The sequence below is a fragment of the Tachypleus tridentatus genome, chromosome 2 (assembly GCF_004210375.1).
Source record: "Tachypleus tridentatus isolate NWPU-2018 chromosome 2, ASM421037v1, whole genome shotgun sequence".
NCBI lineage: Eukaryota > Metazoa > Arthropoda > Merostomata > Xiphosura > Limulidae > Tachypleus > Tachypleus tridentatus.
The window spans coordinates 11,819,550-11,837,623 of record NC_134826.1 but is presented as its reverse complement, the minus strand read 5'-3'; the positions used below and the strand labels follow the sequence as shown (position 1 = coordinate 11,837,623).

The 18,074-nt window shown below is 35.0% G+C and overlaps 1 protein-coding gene across 1 annotated transcript; it reads left to right on the top strand.

Annotated features, from left to right (window-relative positions):
• The first annotated feature begins 14,729 nt into the window (after positions 1 to 14,729).
• LOC143238140 (heat shock 70 kDa protein cognate 4-like) lies at positions 14,730 to 18,074 on the top strand. The gene is made up of 6 exons (XM_076478111.1): positions 14,730 to 14,870; positions 15,104 to 15,312; positions 15,668 to 16,026; positions 16,217 to 16,494; positions 16,642 to 17,554; positions 17,729 to 18,074. The coding sequence occupies exons 2-6, from the start codon at positions 15,108 to 15,110 to the stop codon at positions 17,906 to 17,908; spliced, it is 1,935 nt and encodes a 644-aa protein (XP_076334226.1). The 5' UTR covers positions 14,730 to 14,870; positions 15,104 to 15,107; the 3' UTR covers positions 17,909 to 18,074.

Sequence of the window (18,074 nt, the reverse complement as noted above, 5' to 3'; positions counted from 1 at the left end):
TCTGAAGTTAACTCACTTTTACTTGAATATGCCACATAGTGCACAGGTAGCGAATTTTATGCTGTGATCACATAATTTCTGTAATGTGGAATGTGATTTTTTCTGTTGTATCAAACTATACTCATGTTATTATGCGATATAATTTTTATATGTTTCATAGTTAAAGAAACGGTAACTTTTACAATTGGAGTGTGTGTGTGTTTTTTCGTATAGCAAAACCACATTAGGCTATCTGCTGAGTCCAGTGAGGGGAATCGAACTCCTGATTTTAGTGTTGTAAATCCGTAGGCTTACCGCTGTACCAGCGTATGACTCACAATCCAAAGGACGTATAACTAAGAAAGAGTTGGATGCTGAGGAAAGGTGGTTATTCAAGAGAGTTTATAGGTCTAGAACAGTGATTCTTAACCTGTGTGCCGCGAGAGATTGGCAGGTGTTCCGCGGTGTTTTTGAAACACATTCAACTTTCTTGGGATTTTACAAGCAAGTCGAACACATCAGTTAATAAAAGCTACTATAGAGACACTCTGAAACCTTCCAAAACATTCGATGGTTTTCATTAGAACTCGAGCACTGAGAAGTTCATACTTAAATTTCATTCTTGACTGTTAGTTTAATTGTGGCGCAACAATCACTTCGTATGTCATAAATGATACATCAAACAATCAAACTGCTTTCTGCGTTCTCATTCTGCGGTAAGTTACAGCTACTACGCTGTAGGTAGGAATTTTATATCAACTGCAGAACTTCGTGCTTATCGTGTATGAATTAGCTTTATCATTTATCCATGAAAAAATATTTAAGTAAGTCTGATGCTGCAAAGGAGAATGTGTTGAATCAAAAGCAAGGAATCAAACGAAAGTACAAAAACGAATACGGTTTTATCGCTTTGGAATCGGAACATTCTCAATTACCATTCTGCCTACTCTGCAATGCAGCTTTATCGAACGAGGCGCTTGTTCCTAGCAAACTGAAGAGACACTTGGAAACAAAACATTCAACTGTAAAGGATAAACCAAAAGAATACTTCGAGAACCTCGCGGCTCAACAACATGAACAATAAAGGAAGCTTGTGAACTACATGAAGCTGCCCGAAAAAGGATTGATTGCAAGTTATAAGGTTGCTCAGTTGTTGGCAAAACGCAAGAAAGCGCATACAAGGGCCGAATCAGTCATTGCGCCAGCGTTAGCAATCACTATTGAAACTATACTTGGAACGGATGCCGCCAAAATGCTTAAGCAAGTTCCACTGTTCAATCACACAATTTCGCGCAGAATTGTAGACTTGTCGTCGGATTTGAAGGATCGAGTTTACTAACACTTCGAAGCTCCTGAAGATGAATTGTCTCTGTTATGGTCTCTTCAAGTTGATGAATCTACTGACGTTAGTAGAAAAGTTCAAGTTCTGGCTTTTGTTCGATTCATAAAAGATGGAAAAATCGTAAAAGAATACTTATTTTTCAATGATTTAAAAAGTACAGCGAAAGGCCAAAACATTTTCGAGTTGGTGAATGAAAACATTTTACTCTTCAAGTTACATTGGAATAATTGTGTCAGCGTTTGCACCGATGACTGTCATTCAGTACAAGGAAAAAAGAAGGGATTCGTCACTCTGGTGCACCAACAAAATCCAAACATTAGGATTGTTCACCGCATGATTCACATAAAGACGCTCGCCTCCAAATCTTTGCCGAAAGATTTGCAGTCTGTTATGAATCAAGTTATTCGAGTGGTGAATTTCATCAAGTCTCGGCCACTTCAATCTCGACGTTTCTCTCTTCTCTGTGAGGCGATGGATTTAGACTACAAAAAGTTACTGTATCACACTGAAGTTCGATGACTTTCGAAAGGAAAGGTGTTAAAGCGTCTTGTCCAACTGAAAACTGAAGTAATTTCTTTCTTAGAGGTTGAGGAAGCAGGTTTTGAATTTTCTTTTCATGATGAGATCTGGTGGCTGAAGGTTCAGTTTCTCTCCGACTTGTTTGACAAATTAAATTCTCTGAACTTAAGTCTCCAAGGACCATTTGAAAACATTAATACTACATCGTCCAAACTGAAGGCCTTCGATGGAAAGGTGACGCTGTGGAAGAATAAGATCTCGAAAGGAGTCCTTGATTGTTTTCCTTCTGTTAACGGATGTCCGTGAAAGAAGAAAATTGTCCCTCAAATTTTGAACACATTAAGCGACCGACAGTCCGCGCTAAAACATTACTTCCAGTCACTTGCTGTCGACGAATATAACTGGGTGACCTATCCATTCGGAATCAATGAGACAACAAATATTATAACTGAGGAGGAAGAACAGCTCATTGACTTACAAAACGACAAATTTTATTAGTCAATGTTTTCCGAAAAGAGCTTGGATGAGTTTTGGATCTCTATTAAAAATTCATATCCTGCAATCAGTTCTAAAGCAGTAAAAGTTCTGCTTTTATTTGCATCTTCGTGGTTTTGCGAGATTGGATTTTCATCATTGACTGAAATTAAAGCCAGAAAGAGAGAGAAGCTCCTTACAGTCAATGATGAAATGCGAGCTTGTTTGTCTACGTTAGATCCTCGCTTCAATTTGATTTGCTCTTGGAAGTAGGCACAAGCGTCACATTGAAAACATATGTAAAAATTAAAAGTTTTGATTTTTCTGCTATACCATAAAATCGTTAAAAATCCTTAGAACGACACTCACGGCCAAAGCAGGCGATAGTATTGTCAATGTACAATGACATTATTATCGCTTGCTTTGACCGTGATTTTAGTTCTAATGCTTTTAACGCTTGCCGTATAACGTGTACCTAAAAAAATCGTTAAGGCTTTCCAGGTGTGCCGCGAAAATTTTCAGATTGTCGTAGTGTGCTGCAAGTCAGAAAAGGTTGAGAACCACTGGTCTAGAAGAAACCCTCTCGAGAACATAAGACGTCTGCTGATGCTTCAAAGATTCATAACATTTATTTCATTACAACTGATGAGCCATAACGAAGAGTAGCTAATAAGTTGGTGCACCTAGATCAGCTGCCCATGCCAATCTTCTGAGAATTAACCATGGTGAGAAGCATTGTTAGGGTTGCCAAGTCCGTGCATTATCTTTCTTAAAACACTCTAATATTTGTTGTTATATTGCGTTACTGTATCTTTTAAATAGAACTACACTGCTTAGCATAGGCTGATTAAAGAGTGGCAGGTCCAGCAAGTCCATAGTGATTGTTTTTAATGCAAGATATTGTAATACTAATTATTATTGGTGTTGTGGCATCTAGTGAGACAGACAATAAGTGATATGGCCTGTATAAGACTTTTGTACTTATACCAATCAGAGTGATTGAACTTAAGCTCTGATCAAAGTTACTCGGGAATATTGAAGAAATAATGGAGGCATTGTTGATGGATGATGTCCAAATGAGACTGTTGGTGCTGAATTGTGAATCCAGTGATACATAAGACAATATTGAGTCTTCCTGAGTCAAAAAGTATACTGAAGATGTGGGCATGCCCCATGGGTTAAGCAGAGATAAGAAGCTGCCTAGAACACACTGTCATTCTTCCACTCTGAATCAGAGACCTTATTTCTCGTCAGAGATTCAGGATCTGTACCTTGAAAAATGGCTTCTACCACCCTGCACTAATAATGTTGAAGACATCCTGCTAAGATGGTAGTCAAGAAGTCAGAAGACAGGTTTTGATCTGGTAATGGTTACAGTTCTCCGTGAGTGAGGCAAAATAGATTACTCCACTTAAAGAAATGGAAAAAGAAAACATGAATCATTTTCTGAAGCATTTCAGGCAGACACTATGAAATAGCTGGACAGGGAAATGGTTACACAATGTGCATTTCTGAGCCTAGATAATTTGATCCCAGACTCCATCAAACACTTAAATAAGTAGGAATTCATAGAGAGTAGGACAGTCATTAGAGTGGCAACAGAAGTTTCCCAAGAAAAACAGAGAAATACAATGGGCCAAATTTTGGGCTTGAAAGAGGGATACCACAAAAGAGTTAACTGCCAATCTGGATGATGTGCACCAAATGCATGGCTTATTATGCAATTGCCTCAGCAGATCGTAAATGTATCTTCATTGAAAAGTTTGTGGAAGGCAATTCAATGAGATTATTTGAAATTTCTGGAATTATGTAGGATGAAATGGTAACTGATTCAGTTGCAAGAGAAGCTGTTGTAGCTGCTGCAGTGACATTACCTTGGGCAGACCATTCTACTCAGGTATCTACATTGTACCAGGTTCAAATTCAACTGAGGGTTAACCAACTACCTATAAATCGTGCTTTTGCAATGCAACCATACTGGTAGTAAGTCAATAAGTGGAGAAGACTTAGTCATCCTGTGGTTTGAATGTTGCAACCTATACCACTGATGCATATGCCAGAGATTAATGAAGTAAATGCTTTGCCTGTGAAACATTGGATCACATTTATGCCAACTGCCCCTACCTTCCTGAGCAATGAGATGGACGAGGATGTTTTAACTGACAGTGCATAACTTTCCTAAAGTAACACCTGGTCACTGACTTGAGGAAATGCAAGGAGTAATTTGTACCAAAATGTGTCTTTTGGAGTATAAGGGCAAGAAATAGTTCTGGTTGATACAGAAGTAGCGAGAACACTGGTAGATCTTATGAAATATTAGGCACTCTGAGCAAAACCACCACTAAGGACACTTGAGATGAACTTTTTCTAACAAATGAGAATAAACTAGATATGAATTAAAAGATCATGCTATTACTATGTCCAGGAAGTTTTGCTTACGAAACAAAGGTAACTTTGCAAACATTGAAATTATTGGAATGGATGTATTACAGAGCTTACCAATCAATTTCACTTATTCAGAGGGTGAAATCACATTGTAAAACCAAGTACATTCCAGGAACAATGGGGTACATGAGTGTACGTAGAGAGGAAGTCACAGTACCATCACATACACAAATGGTGTTTTGTTGTGTACTGTAGATAATGTCTAGCATATTAGTGTCACATAATGTGGACATAAGAGTCTACACATTAAATAAGCTATTTACTTTTTAAGATAGCAAATAACATTTGCTGCCCAAGGGGGATGAAATTATAGAGATGTTCTGCAATTATGGAAGATCAGCCATTCAGCTACAATGTAGACGTAATACTTGGGTTGTGTCTGAAAGTAAATATACTCTTCAAAAAAAGAAATGCAAAAGGCAAAATTTGAGACAAATTGTTAACAAGTTTATTCCAGGTAGTTCCGTATGACATGTGTGAAATTTTGCACATTCATTGCTAAACATCCAACGTCTGCAAAGGCGAAGTCCACGCTCACTAGTTGAAGTTTAACGTCACTCAACGTCAATAACGAGTATGTCCCCCGTGAGCATCAATAACTGCTTGGCATCTCCTGCCCATGGAAGCGATGAGATGACGAATCACATCCTGTGGAATGGCTGTCCTCTCAGCCTGCAAAGCTGCTGCAAGCTGAGGTAGAGTCTGCGGTTGAGGTTGTTGCCGTCGCAGACGTCGGTCCAACTCTTCCCAAAGATGTTCGATGGGGTTTAAATCTGGTGATCTGGAGGGCCAGGGAAGAACGTTGATGTTGTGGTGTCTCAAGAAGACAGTGGTAAGTCGAGCTGTGTGAGGACGGGCGTCGTCATGTTGAAAAACGTCGTTGACGTTCACCATGATGGGTTGCACATTGGGCCTAAGAATATCGTCGACGGTTGTGTACGGTCTGATCGGAAATCCTACGCAGCCCTGGTATGGTTGAGGCAGTAGACGTCGCAGTGGTGGTCCTATCTCGAAGGTGACGTAACCGGATGTAGCGATCTTGTGCGGGCGTGGTCACACGAGGTCTGCCAGATCGTGGACGGTCACGAGTTGATCCATGTTGTTGGTGACGATTCCATAGCCTTGTGATGGTGCTTGGGTAAACATTCACAGCTCTGGCAACATCTGATCGAGATTCGCCTGCTTCCAATCGACCAATGGCGTTGTTGCGTTGTGCTTCAGTCAGTCTTGGCGTAACTGTATTGCGTGTCGGTGGCTTAACACTAAGCTATGAAAACCAAGAACCCGTCACTTTTATAGGGATTTTGCACATGTTGCATTTGCAGAACATGCAGATCTCTCAAACAAATTTATTGGACACGAATGCGTTTTGGCGAAAAATCCGTTGTTTTCCTCCGTTTTCAAAGTGCACAACTTTTATTATTATTTTGGTCTGACAATCAGTGCCTTAACACGTGTAACATCACATACTCTGAGCTTGTAACGTTATTACATATATTTCACTTTAAAATAACAAAAATATCCTTTTTGCGTTTCTTTTTTTGAAGAGTATATATGAATACCAAAATGGGTGAGAACCTTAATTTAGGATTGTGCAAACAATCTACACTTTGTGTCATGTTGACAGATCATTGCAATGTATATGTAAAAACGGCTCGTTTGGGTTGAGAAAATATTTTACGTAGAGGAGCGAACAACGTAAAATACTTTCTCAAATACGTAAATATGTAAAATATTTTCTCAATCGAAACGAGCCGTTTTTATATATATATTTCTCTACAAGTGGGTTTCCTCGACATCACAGATCATTGCAATGTATTTATGAAGCCAGATGGCCTATTGGGATGAAGCACAGTTACACAATATTACACAGATACAAGTGATATACTTCCAGTTACACAACTGCCACACAAGCTCACCTACACCACTAGAGATGTAGCAAGCAGTAAAGTACTTGTTAAAGGATGGAATCTTACTGCCATTAGAGTGTGTGGTAGGAAGAGTGAAAGTATACCCAGATCCTTCATTTAGGAGGATCACAATGATCTCTCTCTATTACTGTGAATGGATGACTGTCTAGATGTGTTAAAAGAGACCTATAGGTGCAATACATTAGACCTGACATCCATGTGCCAGGTAGTCAAAGTGAATGATGAGAGTAGAACTAAGACTGCTTTTAACAAGAGATATAGTTTGTATGAGTTTGGCTTGTGTAAAGCAGTCACCATTTTCTAGAGGCTAACTGGGATTATATTCAAGGGGTGACAGTGCCTAATATCTCTTGATTATGTCTGGGTCACGAGTTTGAATCTATATCAAAAAAATGGTATTTCACTAGACACAAAAGCAGGAGTGAAATTGAAACCCATGGAATTTGTGTTCTTGGTTATATTGTGGTTAGAGAAGGAATTTCCATAGATCCTGCTAAAAGTACAGCAGTGCGTTTACTGCCCTTAACATGTGACCAAACTATAAGTCTGCAGTTCCCTTTGTCCACATAACATTACTCATGGTTTGTGGACAACTTCACAACTGTTTCACCATTATCAGCTCTTACTGAGGTGCATATGCACTTGAGATGAAGTAAAGAGTGTGCACATGTACTCAGGTGATCTAAATGTGATTGTGAATTCCTATAGGACATTACTACCAGTGATAATGAAACCAAAACAGTGTCTGTGATTGTGAATTCCTATAGGACATTACTACAGTAATAATGGAACCAAAACAGTGTCACCCATTTGGGTGATGGAGTATAATGTGTAGCCATCTACACTAGTCATATGCTTGCAGATAAAAGAAAATACTGCTTGCAGTTTCTGTCTTATTGAAACCCTCTAGTACTACTTGTATGGTAGAGCTTTCACTGTTTGAGTGGGCTATGTATTGTTAAAATTATCAATAAAAGTTAAAAACTCCAAATGGATAATAGAATGCCACATAACAGTATTGCAACATTACTCTTTATTCATAATGTTTTGCCTGAGCCTACAACATGGAAATGCAGTTGGATTATTTTACTTGTCTGTTCATTGAACCTACAGATCCTGGACATCATATGGCAGTTAAGACCATTTCTGCTATAATGACAACAATGTTTGCACTAGGAGATCCCATTTGTGAATTGATGTCATGGTTAAGAGTTCAGGAGTTCCAGGAAGAGCAAATGGAAGACTTCAATTTAGCAATGTACAACATGTCCTTCTCAGAGTGAAACACAGTTAAAACTGCAAGAAGGCATGCTGTAACATTGTTAGTAACCATGAGCAGTAGGTCTCAAAACATGTTGCAGTCAGAGGCCTCCAGAGCTTTAAGTTATGAAATCTTCCAGACTTTGCATAACACAAAGCTGGATGGCATCAAGACATTACATTTATGTCAACACTTTATAACATTACTTTTGGCCACATTTAAGTCAACATGTCCAGTATTGGCGTGAACGCTGTACAGCGCACGCCATCTACAGACAAAGTTAACCTAAACAGTGAAAACTCCAACAAATGATTGCACATTCTTCTCCAGATAGAATAGTCCTAGATATCACTGATTCATTCCTAGAGATGCAAATTGGTCACTTCTATGTTTTCATGGTCATCAACTGCTTAACCACTAGCCAATCTATTTGAACAATCCATGTCTGATATGCTGGCAGAGAACTGAATACATCTCTGGAGCATCTGGAGATACATACATGGAAGAGGACACTAAGTTTTAACAGTCAACTTTCTTTAAGCAGTGTAAAATGCTGGGTGGGGCAAAGATATGTACTTATTTTCCCCAGTATGATAGTAAAGATTGTCATGCATATGCTTGCTATGTTGGTTAACCCAAGTTAAAATTAACTGGAACAAACACTTACACTATATCATCATGTGTGCCATGCAACCAAACAGAAATCATTTGGTCTTTTGTCAAATGTGTTAATATTTGATCAACAAGTCTTGCAACTCTTACTTTGGAGTATCAAGCATAATTTTATTGTAAAAGATATCAGATGATAACTCCTTAATTAACATTTCTGGTTATTTGGTGCTAGTAGATGCAAACGCTAGTACATTAACAGCTTACACAACTAAAGATGATAGCTAGAAGTTTGAAAACACATTTGCAAAAGGCTCTCCTAAGTGAGGCAAAGCAGCTGAGATGTTTCACAAGAATCACTCACTACATCTATTTAAATGGGAATAAGTGTACAGTGAATATTACATAACTCTTACGATATATTTTTGCCTGTACATCTAAGAGGTAACAACTTCTTCATATGCAATGAATGGTTTGTGTTTCATTTGCATGTATACTGCTTTATACTGTAATAACAATGCAAATATTTAATCATAACATACAAAAGTTTTGTCAAAAAGTCTCATTTCAGTTGAATTTGGCCAGTGAAGTGTCAAAAGCAAGAGCTTAATAGCTCATACGTTTCCAGTACTTTACTATACAACAGAAACAAATTATATTGGTGAACGATAACCCAAGGTGGTTACAAAGAAATTTTAGAATGAGTCAGAGGCAGTAGTTTGAAAGTTGTTATTATATGTGACACGCAATGGTGATAAATATATTTGTCATATACACGTCTAAAACAACATGTTCCCACATACATGTAGGAACATTACATGAAGCCATTTATAATTTACATGAGTAACTACTTACATAATGAAAATAAATAATTTAAACTTGAAGTTGAAACTATGCAACATGAAGTTATTTATGATTAATATTCTGGAAGGTGTTCATGAAGATAATGTGCCATTATTTTCATTAATACTCATGTTAAAAATGTTCTACTTTTATTATTGTAATATTATTTTCTTAGTGGAATATTATTTTGTTAGTGTAATATTATTTTACTAATGTAACATTATTTTATTATTGTAACATTACATTGTTATTGTAATATTATTTTATTATTGAAATATTATTTTGTTAGTGTAATATTATTTTGTTATTGTAATATTATTTTGTTAGTGTGATATTATTTTCTTATTGTAATATTATTTTGTTAGTGTAGTATTATTTTACTAATGTAACATTATTTTGTTATTATTGAAATATTATTTTGTTGATGTGATATTATTTTGTTATTGTAACATTATTTTGTTAGTGTAATACTATTTTATTACTGTAATGAATTTTCATGTATGGACAATAATACTACTTACACTGTGCCTGAGGAAAAAAACAATTTTACGAACTGTTTGTTTGGTTCGTGTGTTAATAGTCATAATAACAAAAGTTGGTGTACTCAGGTTTGTTTGATTGCTATAGCATGTTTTATCATACATATTTAAATATTTAGAAAATCACTGCTCTAAAATATAGTTTTTTAACATTACTTTAACACAAGGCAAATGGAGCTGTTGACAGTAAGTGTACAAGGGTAACAACCATTAAGGTAAACCTTGTAAATCAAACTACATCTAATGGTAAACTCATAACTGAAATATATTGATTATTTAGTCTTGTGTAATAAGAATCCTTTCTGTATGTGTTTCTATATTTTATAATAGTTTTGTTTTGTGCTGACTTAAAACTTTTCATAATGTTGTTTTGTATACAAAGATTTCTTGTGTGAGTTTATTGTGTTAAATTATAATTATACAATTATAGTTTCTTTGTTTAAGAGTTTGGATTTTAATATTTTATTGAGTATTGAAACACAATTTCATTTGAATCTTCAGTGCATTCTCCAGTAGCTCATATGTAACTCTGCAGAGTTACAACTCTAGAAATAAAAATTCAATACCTGAAATGGGCAGAGCACAGATAGCCCATTGTTTAACTTTGTACTTAACAACAAACAAACATACTGTATTCAGATCAGCCTGTGCTAATAATATGGTGTTTCATGTGTAACTGTCTGGCACTGAGGGAATATGTTGAAATATTTCACCATGAACAGTTTTTTATATTTTGATGTACTTCAGTGTTAAATGGTTTGTTTTCATATTTTGATGTATGTCAGTGTTAAATCGTTTTTTATATTTTAATGTATGTCAGTGTTTAATCGTTTTTTTATATTTTGATGTACTTCAGTGTTAAATGGTTTGTTTTTATATTTTAATGTACTTCAGAGTTAAATGGTTTGTATTTATATTTTGATGTACTTCAGAGTTAAATGGTTTGTATTTATATTTTGATGTATGTCAGTGTTAAATTGGTTTTATATTTTGATGTACTTCAGTGTTAAATGGTTTTTTATATTTTGATGTATGTCAGTGTTAAATGGTTTGTTTTTATATTTTGATGTACTTCAGTTCTAAATGGTTTGTTTTTATATTTTGATGTACTTCAGTTCTAAATGGTTTGTTTTTATATTTTGATGTACTTCAGTGTTAAATGGTTTGTTTTTATATTTTGATGTACTTCAGTGTTAAATGGTTTGTTTTTATATTTTGATGTACTTCAGTGTTAAATGGTTTGTTTTTATATTTTGATGTACTTCAGTGTTAAATCGTTTTTTATATTTTAATGTATGTCAGTGTTTAATCGTTTTTTTATATTTTGATGTACTTCAGTGTTAAATGGTTTGTTTTTATATTTTAATGTACTTCAGTGTTAAATGGTTTGTATTTATATTTTGATGTACTTCAGTGTTAAATGGTTTCAGTGTTATGGTTTTTATATTTTGATGTATGTCAGTGTTAAATTGGTTTTATATTTTGATGTATGTCAGTGTTAAATGGTTTGTTTTTATATAGTGATGTACTTCAATGTTAAATGGATTTACTTCAGTGTTAAATGGTTTTTATTTTTGATATCTGATGTACTCAATGTTAAATGGGTATAGGGTTAGAGGGTTTTATTTTTAATGTGTTTCTGTTTAAAGTTTTTTTTTTAAATTATGTAATATTTATTTTGTACTGTTTTTCTTCATGGTTTGGTATATTTCATATTAAAATAAAAGGCTTAAGATCAAATGTTGTTTCATTTCAGTGGTTTTATTGAACTTGTCTTCATTCAATGGTTGTTATGTCTGTATAATGAATGTTTCCAAAGACAAAATGTTAACACAATACTCCACCAGTGCAAGCTTAAAATAAGATACCTGTCCATGTTGCATGTTTAACATAAAATTTAAGAAATTTATTACTCTCTTTACTATTAAAACAGCTCAAATACAGTCCTTATTATTGAAATATATTCAGACCTCCCCTTAAAACTTCTTTAAATTTTCTACATCTACCACCAAAATCAACCCATTCAAAAGACCAATATTCTGTTAAAAATATAACTTTCAGTTAGTTACAGATGACTTCTTTATTGTAAATATTTGTTGTAACCATTCAGTGGAAAGACAGATGATGCATCAACACCACCAATTCCATTAACAATCTTGAACAATTCAATTACATTTCCTCTAACTTTACTTTTATCAAGAGAAATAATTTGGGGAGATATTAACTTGTTCTATGTATCACTGCAGTAACCCTCCTTTAAACACTATCACAGTGCAATGTCCTTCCTACAGTAAGAAACTCATGGTACACCAACTGAGGCCTAACCAAAAGAATGTTAACTTCTTTAGACTTCTATTTAATATTTCTGCAAACATAAGCTAATATTACATTTGTCTTTCATTAACAACAGTACACTGCTTGGATAGCTGATATCACACCACCAAGGTCCCTTTCTCACATTCCTGTTAAGGTCATTCACATCAAAATTATAATTCAAGTTATGATATCAAACATAGATTACCTCAAACTTATTATAATTAAAAACCTATTGTCATTTATTTATCAAATAAACAAATCCAAAGCAGCAACACCCAAAACTAATATCATGAATAAATAGTTTATTCAACATTTCTTTCTCAAATGTCAACCAAAAATTGTAATTGTCCTAATGACAAACCATGGTAGCCCCCTTGTGACACTAAGTCAGTTTGTCTGAACTCCATTTGTAACTCCCCAGTTTCCTATCCAATGGTCCTCTTATCTCCCACACCTCTAATATTTAATTTTTTAACAAGCTTTTCATGAAGCACGTTGCCAAACACTTCATGAATAATAAATTCTTACATAACAAATTCACACACATCTACACAACAAGAAACTTCAATAAACATCAGAAGGTCACTACAGCAAGATAATTCTGTTGTGAAACAACAAACATAACTTTGAATGACATATAAACCTGCTGAACACAGAAGTATTGTAGGTGTTTAATTAATAGCAGTGGGTTTTATTATCTTAATAAAGATTATTTGTCAATACACTTGGAGTTCAATCTCATTTTATTTTACATTAGTTCAGAAATTAGTTGAGAAATATTTGGTCATCAATACCTTAAGTCATTATCTAACAAACGTATCCAAAAACATAGCTACAAGGTTAGTTTGGTTTCATTTGTACATAACATCACTCTCCATACCATTTTCTCAGTATAGTAAATAAAAATACAGAAACAAAAAGTTCATGCATTTATAGGTTCTAAGAAGCCATATTAATTATACACATCCAATAATAGAACTCCTTACTTATTATTATGTTTTAATTTCAACTATAATTTACTATCCAAATGCCAAGATAACATTCATGAAGAACTCTAGTAAAATAGCAGATTAAGTTAACCCTAAGTTACACTGAACGTTATTATTCATCTCCAATATTAACATCTATTTTCCTAAGTAAGCCCTAAATACAGATTTAAACACTACAACTCAATCTTATACTTTATTATTTCACACAGGACGGATATACATCCATTTTCAACAGAAACTTATCACTCGGAATACAATAGTTTCTTACTTAATATGGTTTAAAACATATCTCATTACAACCAGGACAGAAATTTACGGTTTCTTTTAGAAACAGTTTTATCCTACAACATAACACAAAATATATATTTGCTTCATAACTATTAAATAAATTTCACATTTACTGATTTACGGAACATTATATTTGCACGAACCATGAAAACCACAGTTAAAAAAACATGACTGAAGCCTACTTCACGTTTGCTTTTTTGTCCTTTGTAACATTCAAGACTTTCAATCTATTGTTAGCATAGGTACACTCATAAATCAGAAGGAAAGGTTTCAACATGTCACGTTTCAGTCTTATTCAGGACCAGTGTTAATTACGAGATTAAATAAGTTGTTTTGAAATATAAGAATTTATTTAGAAATTAAAAAGGTACATAGCATTTAAATAAAACAAAAAGTGATAAAAAGCAATCATACAACACCGTTTAATGTTAAACATACTTATTTTTAAAACTATCAAAGCTGTATAAATTTCAAATTTAAATTACAAATGCCAAAATATTTTAATACAAGTTTTATTAGTTCTAACTGGTTGAAAAACAATAAAAGTAGGTCTTGATCGAATAGTCTTTAATACGTAACGAACAAATAATTAACAAAATACACTCAACAGACTTCGTCTGCAATATGTGTACTTCAAAATAAACTAATAACGTATATGTAATTAGATCTGATACCAATACACAATATCCATAATTTACTTAATTTACGGTGGTTCGTGCGCGATATTTTAAACCTATTTACATAATATTTATGAAAAACATAGTACTTTAAACATTTTTGCTTCAATACGTACTTAACGGTAAACTAAATTACAAACTTTTTAAGTTATGGTATTTCTTTTCCAGTTACATTTTAATTATTTCATTCACTAATTTAACGCAATTTTACTGACATTAGTATATTACTATAAACAACGTCATTATGAGTTTTTTACTGCTAGTGCAGCCAAACTTCAAAATGACTATTCTGGAAATTAAAAATAGAAAAGTATGAATAAAGCCTAAAGATAAAAGCCTTAGAAGTTGTAGTAGTAGCTAAATATGTATAGGTACTTGAAGAATTTTCTAGTGACATTAAAATGGAACATTACTCAACGCACGATGATTCTCACAAGGAAACACCCCCCGACCATTCTGGAACGATCCATGAATTTATGACATCGTAAAACTAGTGTGATACTGAACGTTCTCGAATGTGCGTCACATCCGTTGCCGGTTGCAGATATAAGCTTGACGCGCTGGCGTTGTTGGTCATATGTTAGTAAATTGAAAAGACTGAGTTAGAGTACAAAGTTATTATAGTTCGCGAATTGTGTTTGGAATTATCGGTAGAAAAGTAAGTATGTGTGATGAATGTGGTTAATTTGATATTACTTTATAAGGAAAGTATGAAACTGTATTTAAACAAAATGGTTTGAGGAATAGTTACGTGAAGGATGAGAAAGTTTAACGTTTTGGTTAATGGTTTCCTTGCCCGTAGTGTATTAACTTCCTGGGAACTGAGCTCTTGTGTTTTTGTTACTGAGTGAACAGTAATTGATTTAAATGTTTCGATACTTCTCTCCTCAGGACAATGTCCAAATCTACGGCTATAGGTATTGACCTTGGGACCACCTACTCGTGTGTGGGTGTTTTCCAGCATGGGAAGGTTGAAATAATTGCGAATGACCAGGGTAATCGTACAACTCCGAGTTATGTTGCCTTCACAGACACGGAAAGGCTTATTGGTGACGCAGCCAAAAACCAGGTTGCAATGAACCCGACCAACACCGTATTTGGTAAATATCATAGCAACGAAACTAATGCATTAAGCCTATTAATACTTTAATCTTTTGCGTAGTTCATTTATGAACATGTGAAACTCTTAAAACGCTACACATAAACCTAACAACTCCTGATTCATTAAAGTCGTTTGATAAATTAACATATATTTGCTCTAAATCTAACGGATTTAAAATTAGTCTTTCGTTCGTGGTTTGCATATAATATCTAGAATGTTTGTTTTTAAAGTAGGTCGTTTTACTTTAATTTTTCTACTGACTTTTCGTGTTTTTTTTGTTTACTAACAATTGTTTACTATTAAACTTTAGTTTTTATCGTTGTAAACACAACTATTTAATACTATTTTGTCAGATGCCAAGCGTCTCATCGGTAGGAAATGGGATGACCCATCAGTTGCTCAGGATATGAAACACTGGCCATTCGAAGTAATTAGTGAAGCAGGCAAACCAAAGATAAAAGTGGAATATAAGGGAGAGACTAAAAATTTCTTTCCCGAAGAAATTTCTTCAATGGTTTTGATCAAAATGAAGGAAATAGCTGAAGCTTATCTGGGAAAAAACATCACTAATGCAGTTATCACTGTTCCTGCATACTTCAATGATTCCCAACGACAAGCCACCAAAGATGCTGGAACCATTTCCGGATTAAACGTACTTCGAATAATCAATGAACCAACGGCTGCAGCCATAGCTTACGGCCTAGATAAGAAGGTACAATAAACCCGTACTTGCCAAACGTACACAGCAGGGAAACTTAAGTGTAGCAAATTAATAATTAGCTGTAAATTCTAATACAAGTTGTATGTAGAAACCTATAAACATGTCCGGATAAAGTAATTCCAGACGTTTTATTTGTCTCTGTTCCGTATCACTTAGTTTTGGTTTATATTTTATTTCTTAGGGCACTGGAGAAAAAAATGTCTTGATCTTTGACCTCGGAGGAGGTACGTTCGATGTTTCCATTCTGACCATTGAGGACGGAATATTTGAAGTGAAATCAACTGCTGGAGATACCCACCTGGGTGGAGAGGATTTCGATAACCGCATGGTTAACCACTTTGTCCAAGAATTCAAAAGGAAACACAAGAAAGACCTATCTGTCAATAAACGGGCCTTACGAAGGTTAAGAACTGCGTGTGAACGGGCGAAACGAACCTTGTCGTCTAGTACTCAAGCCAGGTAAGATTCTTTGTCATTAAATCTGGTCGTCTTTCTCCCTGGGTGGGCGGATAATGAATATATGTGTACTTACCTAAAACAAGATGTTTAAAACTATATTAACTGTCGACCAGTATAAAACTTAGTTTTGGTTTATTTTCATTACAGTATCGAGATTGACTCGTTATTCGAGGGTGTTGATTTCTACTCCACAATCACTCGAGCTCGTTTTGAAGAGTTGAACTCTGACCTTTTCCGGGGCACCCTTGACCCAGTGGAGAAAGCTTTAAGAGATGCTAAAATGGACAAAGCTCAGATCCATGAGATTGTACTTGTGGGTGGGTCAACCAGAATTCCAAAAATCCAGAAACTTCTTCAGGACTTTTTCAACGGCAAGGACCTCAACAAGAGCATTAACCCTGATGAAGCTGTTGCATATGGCGCCGCTGTGCAAGCTGCCATTTTGAGTGGCGACAAGTCAGAGGAAGTTCAAGACTTGCTGCTGCTGGACGTCACACCTCTGTCCTTGGGAATTGAGACTGCCGGTGGCGTGATGACCACACTAATAAAACGAAACACCACCATACCCACCAGGCAGACCCAAACGTTTACAACGTATTCCGATAACCAGCCTGGAGTACTCATCCAGGTGTACGAAGGCGAACGTGCCATGACCAAAGACAATAACCTGCTTGGAAAGTTCGAGTTGGGTGGAATCCCCCCTGCTCCACGTGGAGTGCCCCAGATAGAAGTCACGTTTGATATAGACGCTAATGGTATCATGAATGTCTCTGCTGTAGATAAGAGCACTGGGAAGGAAAACAAGATAACCATAACAAACGATAAGGGTCGACTGTCCAAGGAGGAAATTGAGAAGATGGTGAAGGAAGCTGAGAACTATAGAGAGGAGGATGAGAAACAGAAATCCAGGATCCAAGCTAAGAACAGCTTGGAGAGCTATGCTTTCAACATGAAGTCCACAGTTGAGGATGATAAGCTGAAAGACAAAATCTCTGAAGATGACAAGAAGAAAGTCTTGGATAAGGTTCAGGACACCATCAAGTGGTTGGACAGTAATCAGGTTGGTATTTAAACACACCAACTAAAATATTAAATTGGTTTTTTGTTGCTGTTTTTTAAACCTCAATTTCAAATTTTTTAGTAAGTATCAAATATTGGTTTCAGTTTCCTACTGTTAGAACCAATGTAACATATTTGCAAGAAAATATAAATAATTGTTTCCTATACTTTTCAGCTGGCAGAAAAGGAAGAGTTTGAACACAAACAGAAAGAGTTGGAAGGAATCTGTAATCCTATCATTACCAAGTTATACCAGGATGGTGGAATGCCAGGAGGTATGCCTCATGGTGGACCAACTCCTGGCGGGGGACCAACAGGTGGAAGTGGAGGACCAACTATCGAAGAAGTTGATTAATTAAACTTGTACCAATGTTTATAATTATTTAATTGTAGAATAATCTTTAAATTGTTATTTATTTAGTTTTTAATTTTAATAATTAAGTTGTGTTTATACATATAAATATAAGTATTTAATTTCTTATGGTAATATATAAATAAAATATTTATTTTCAAACAGCAAA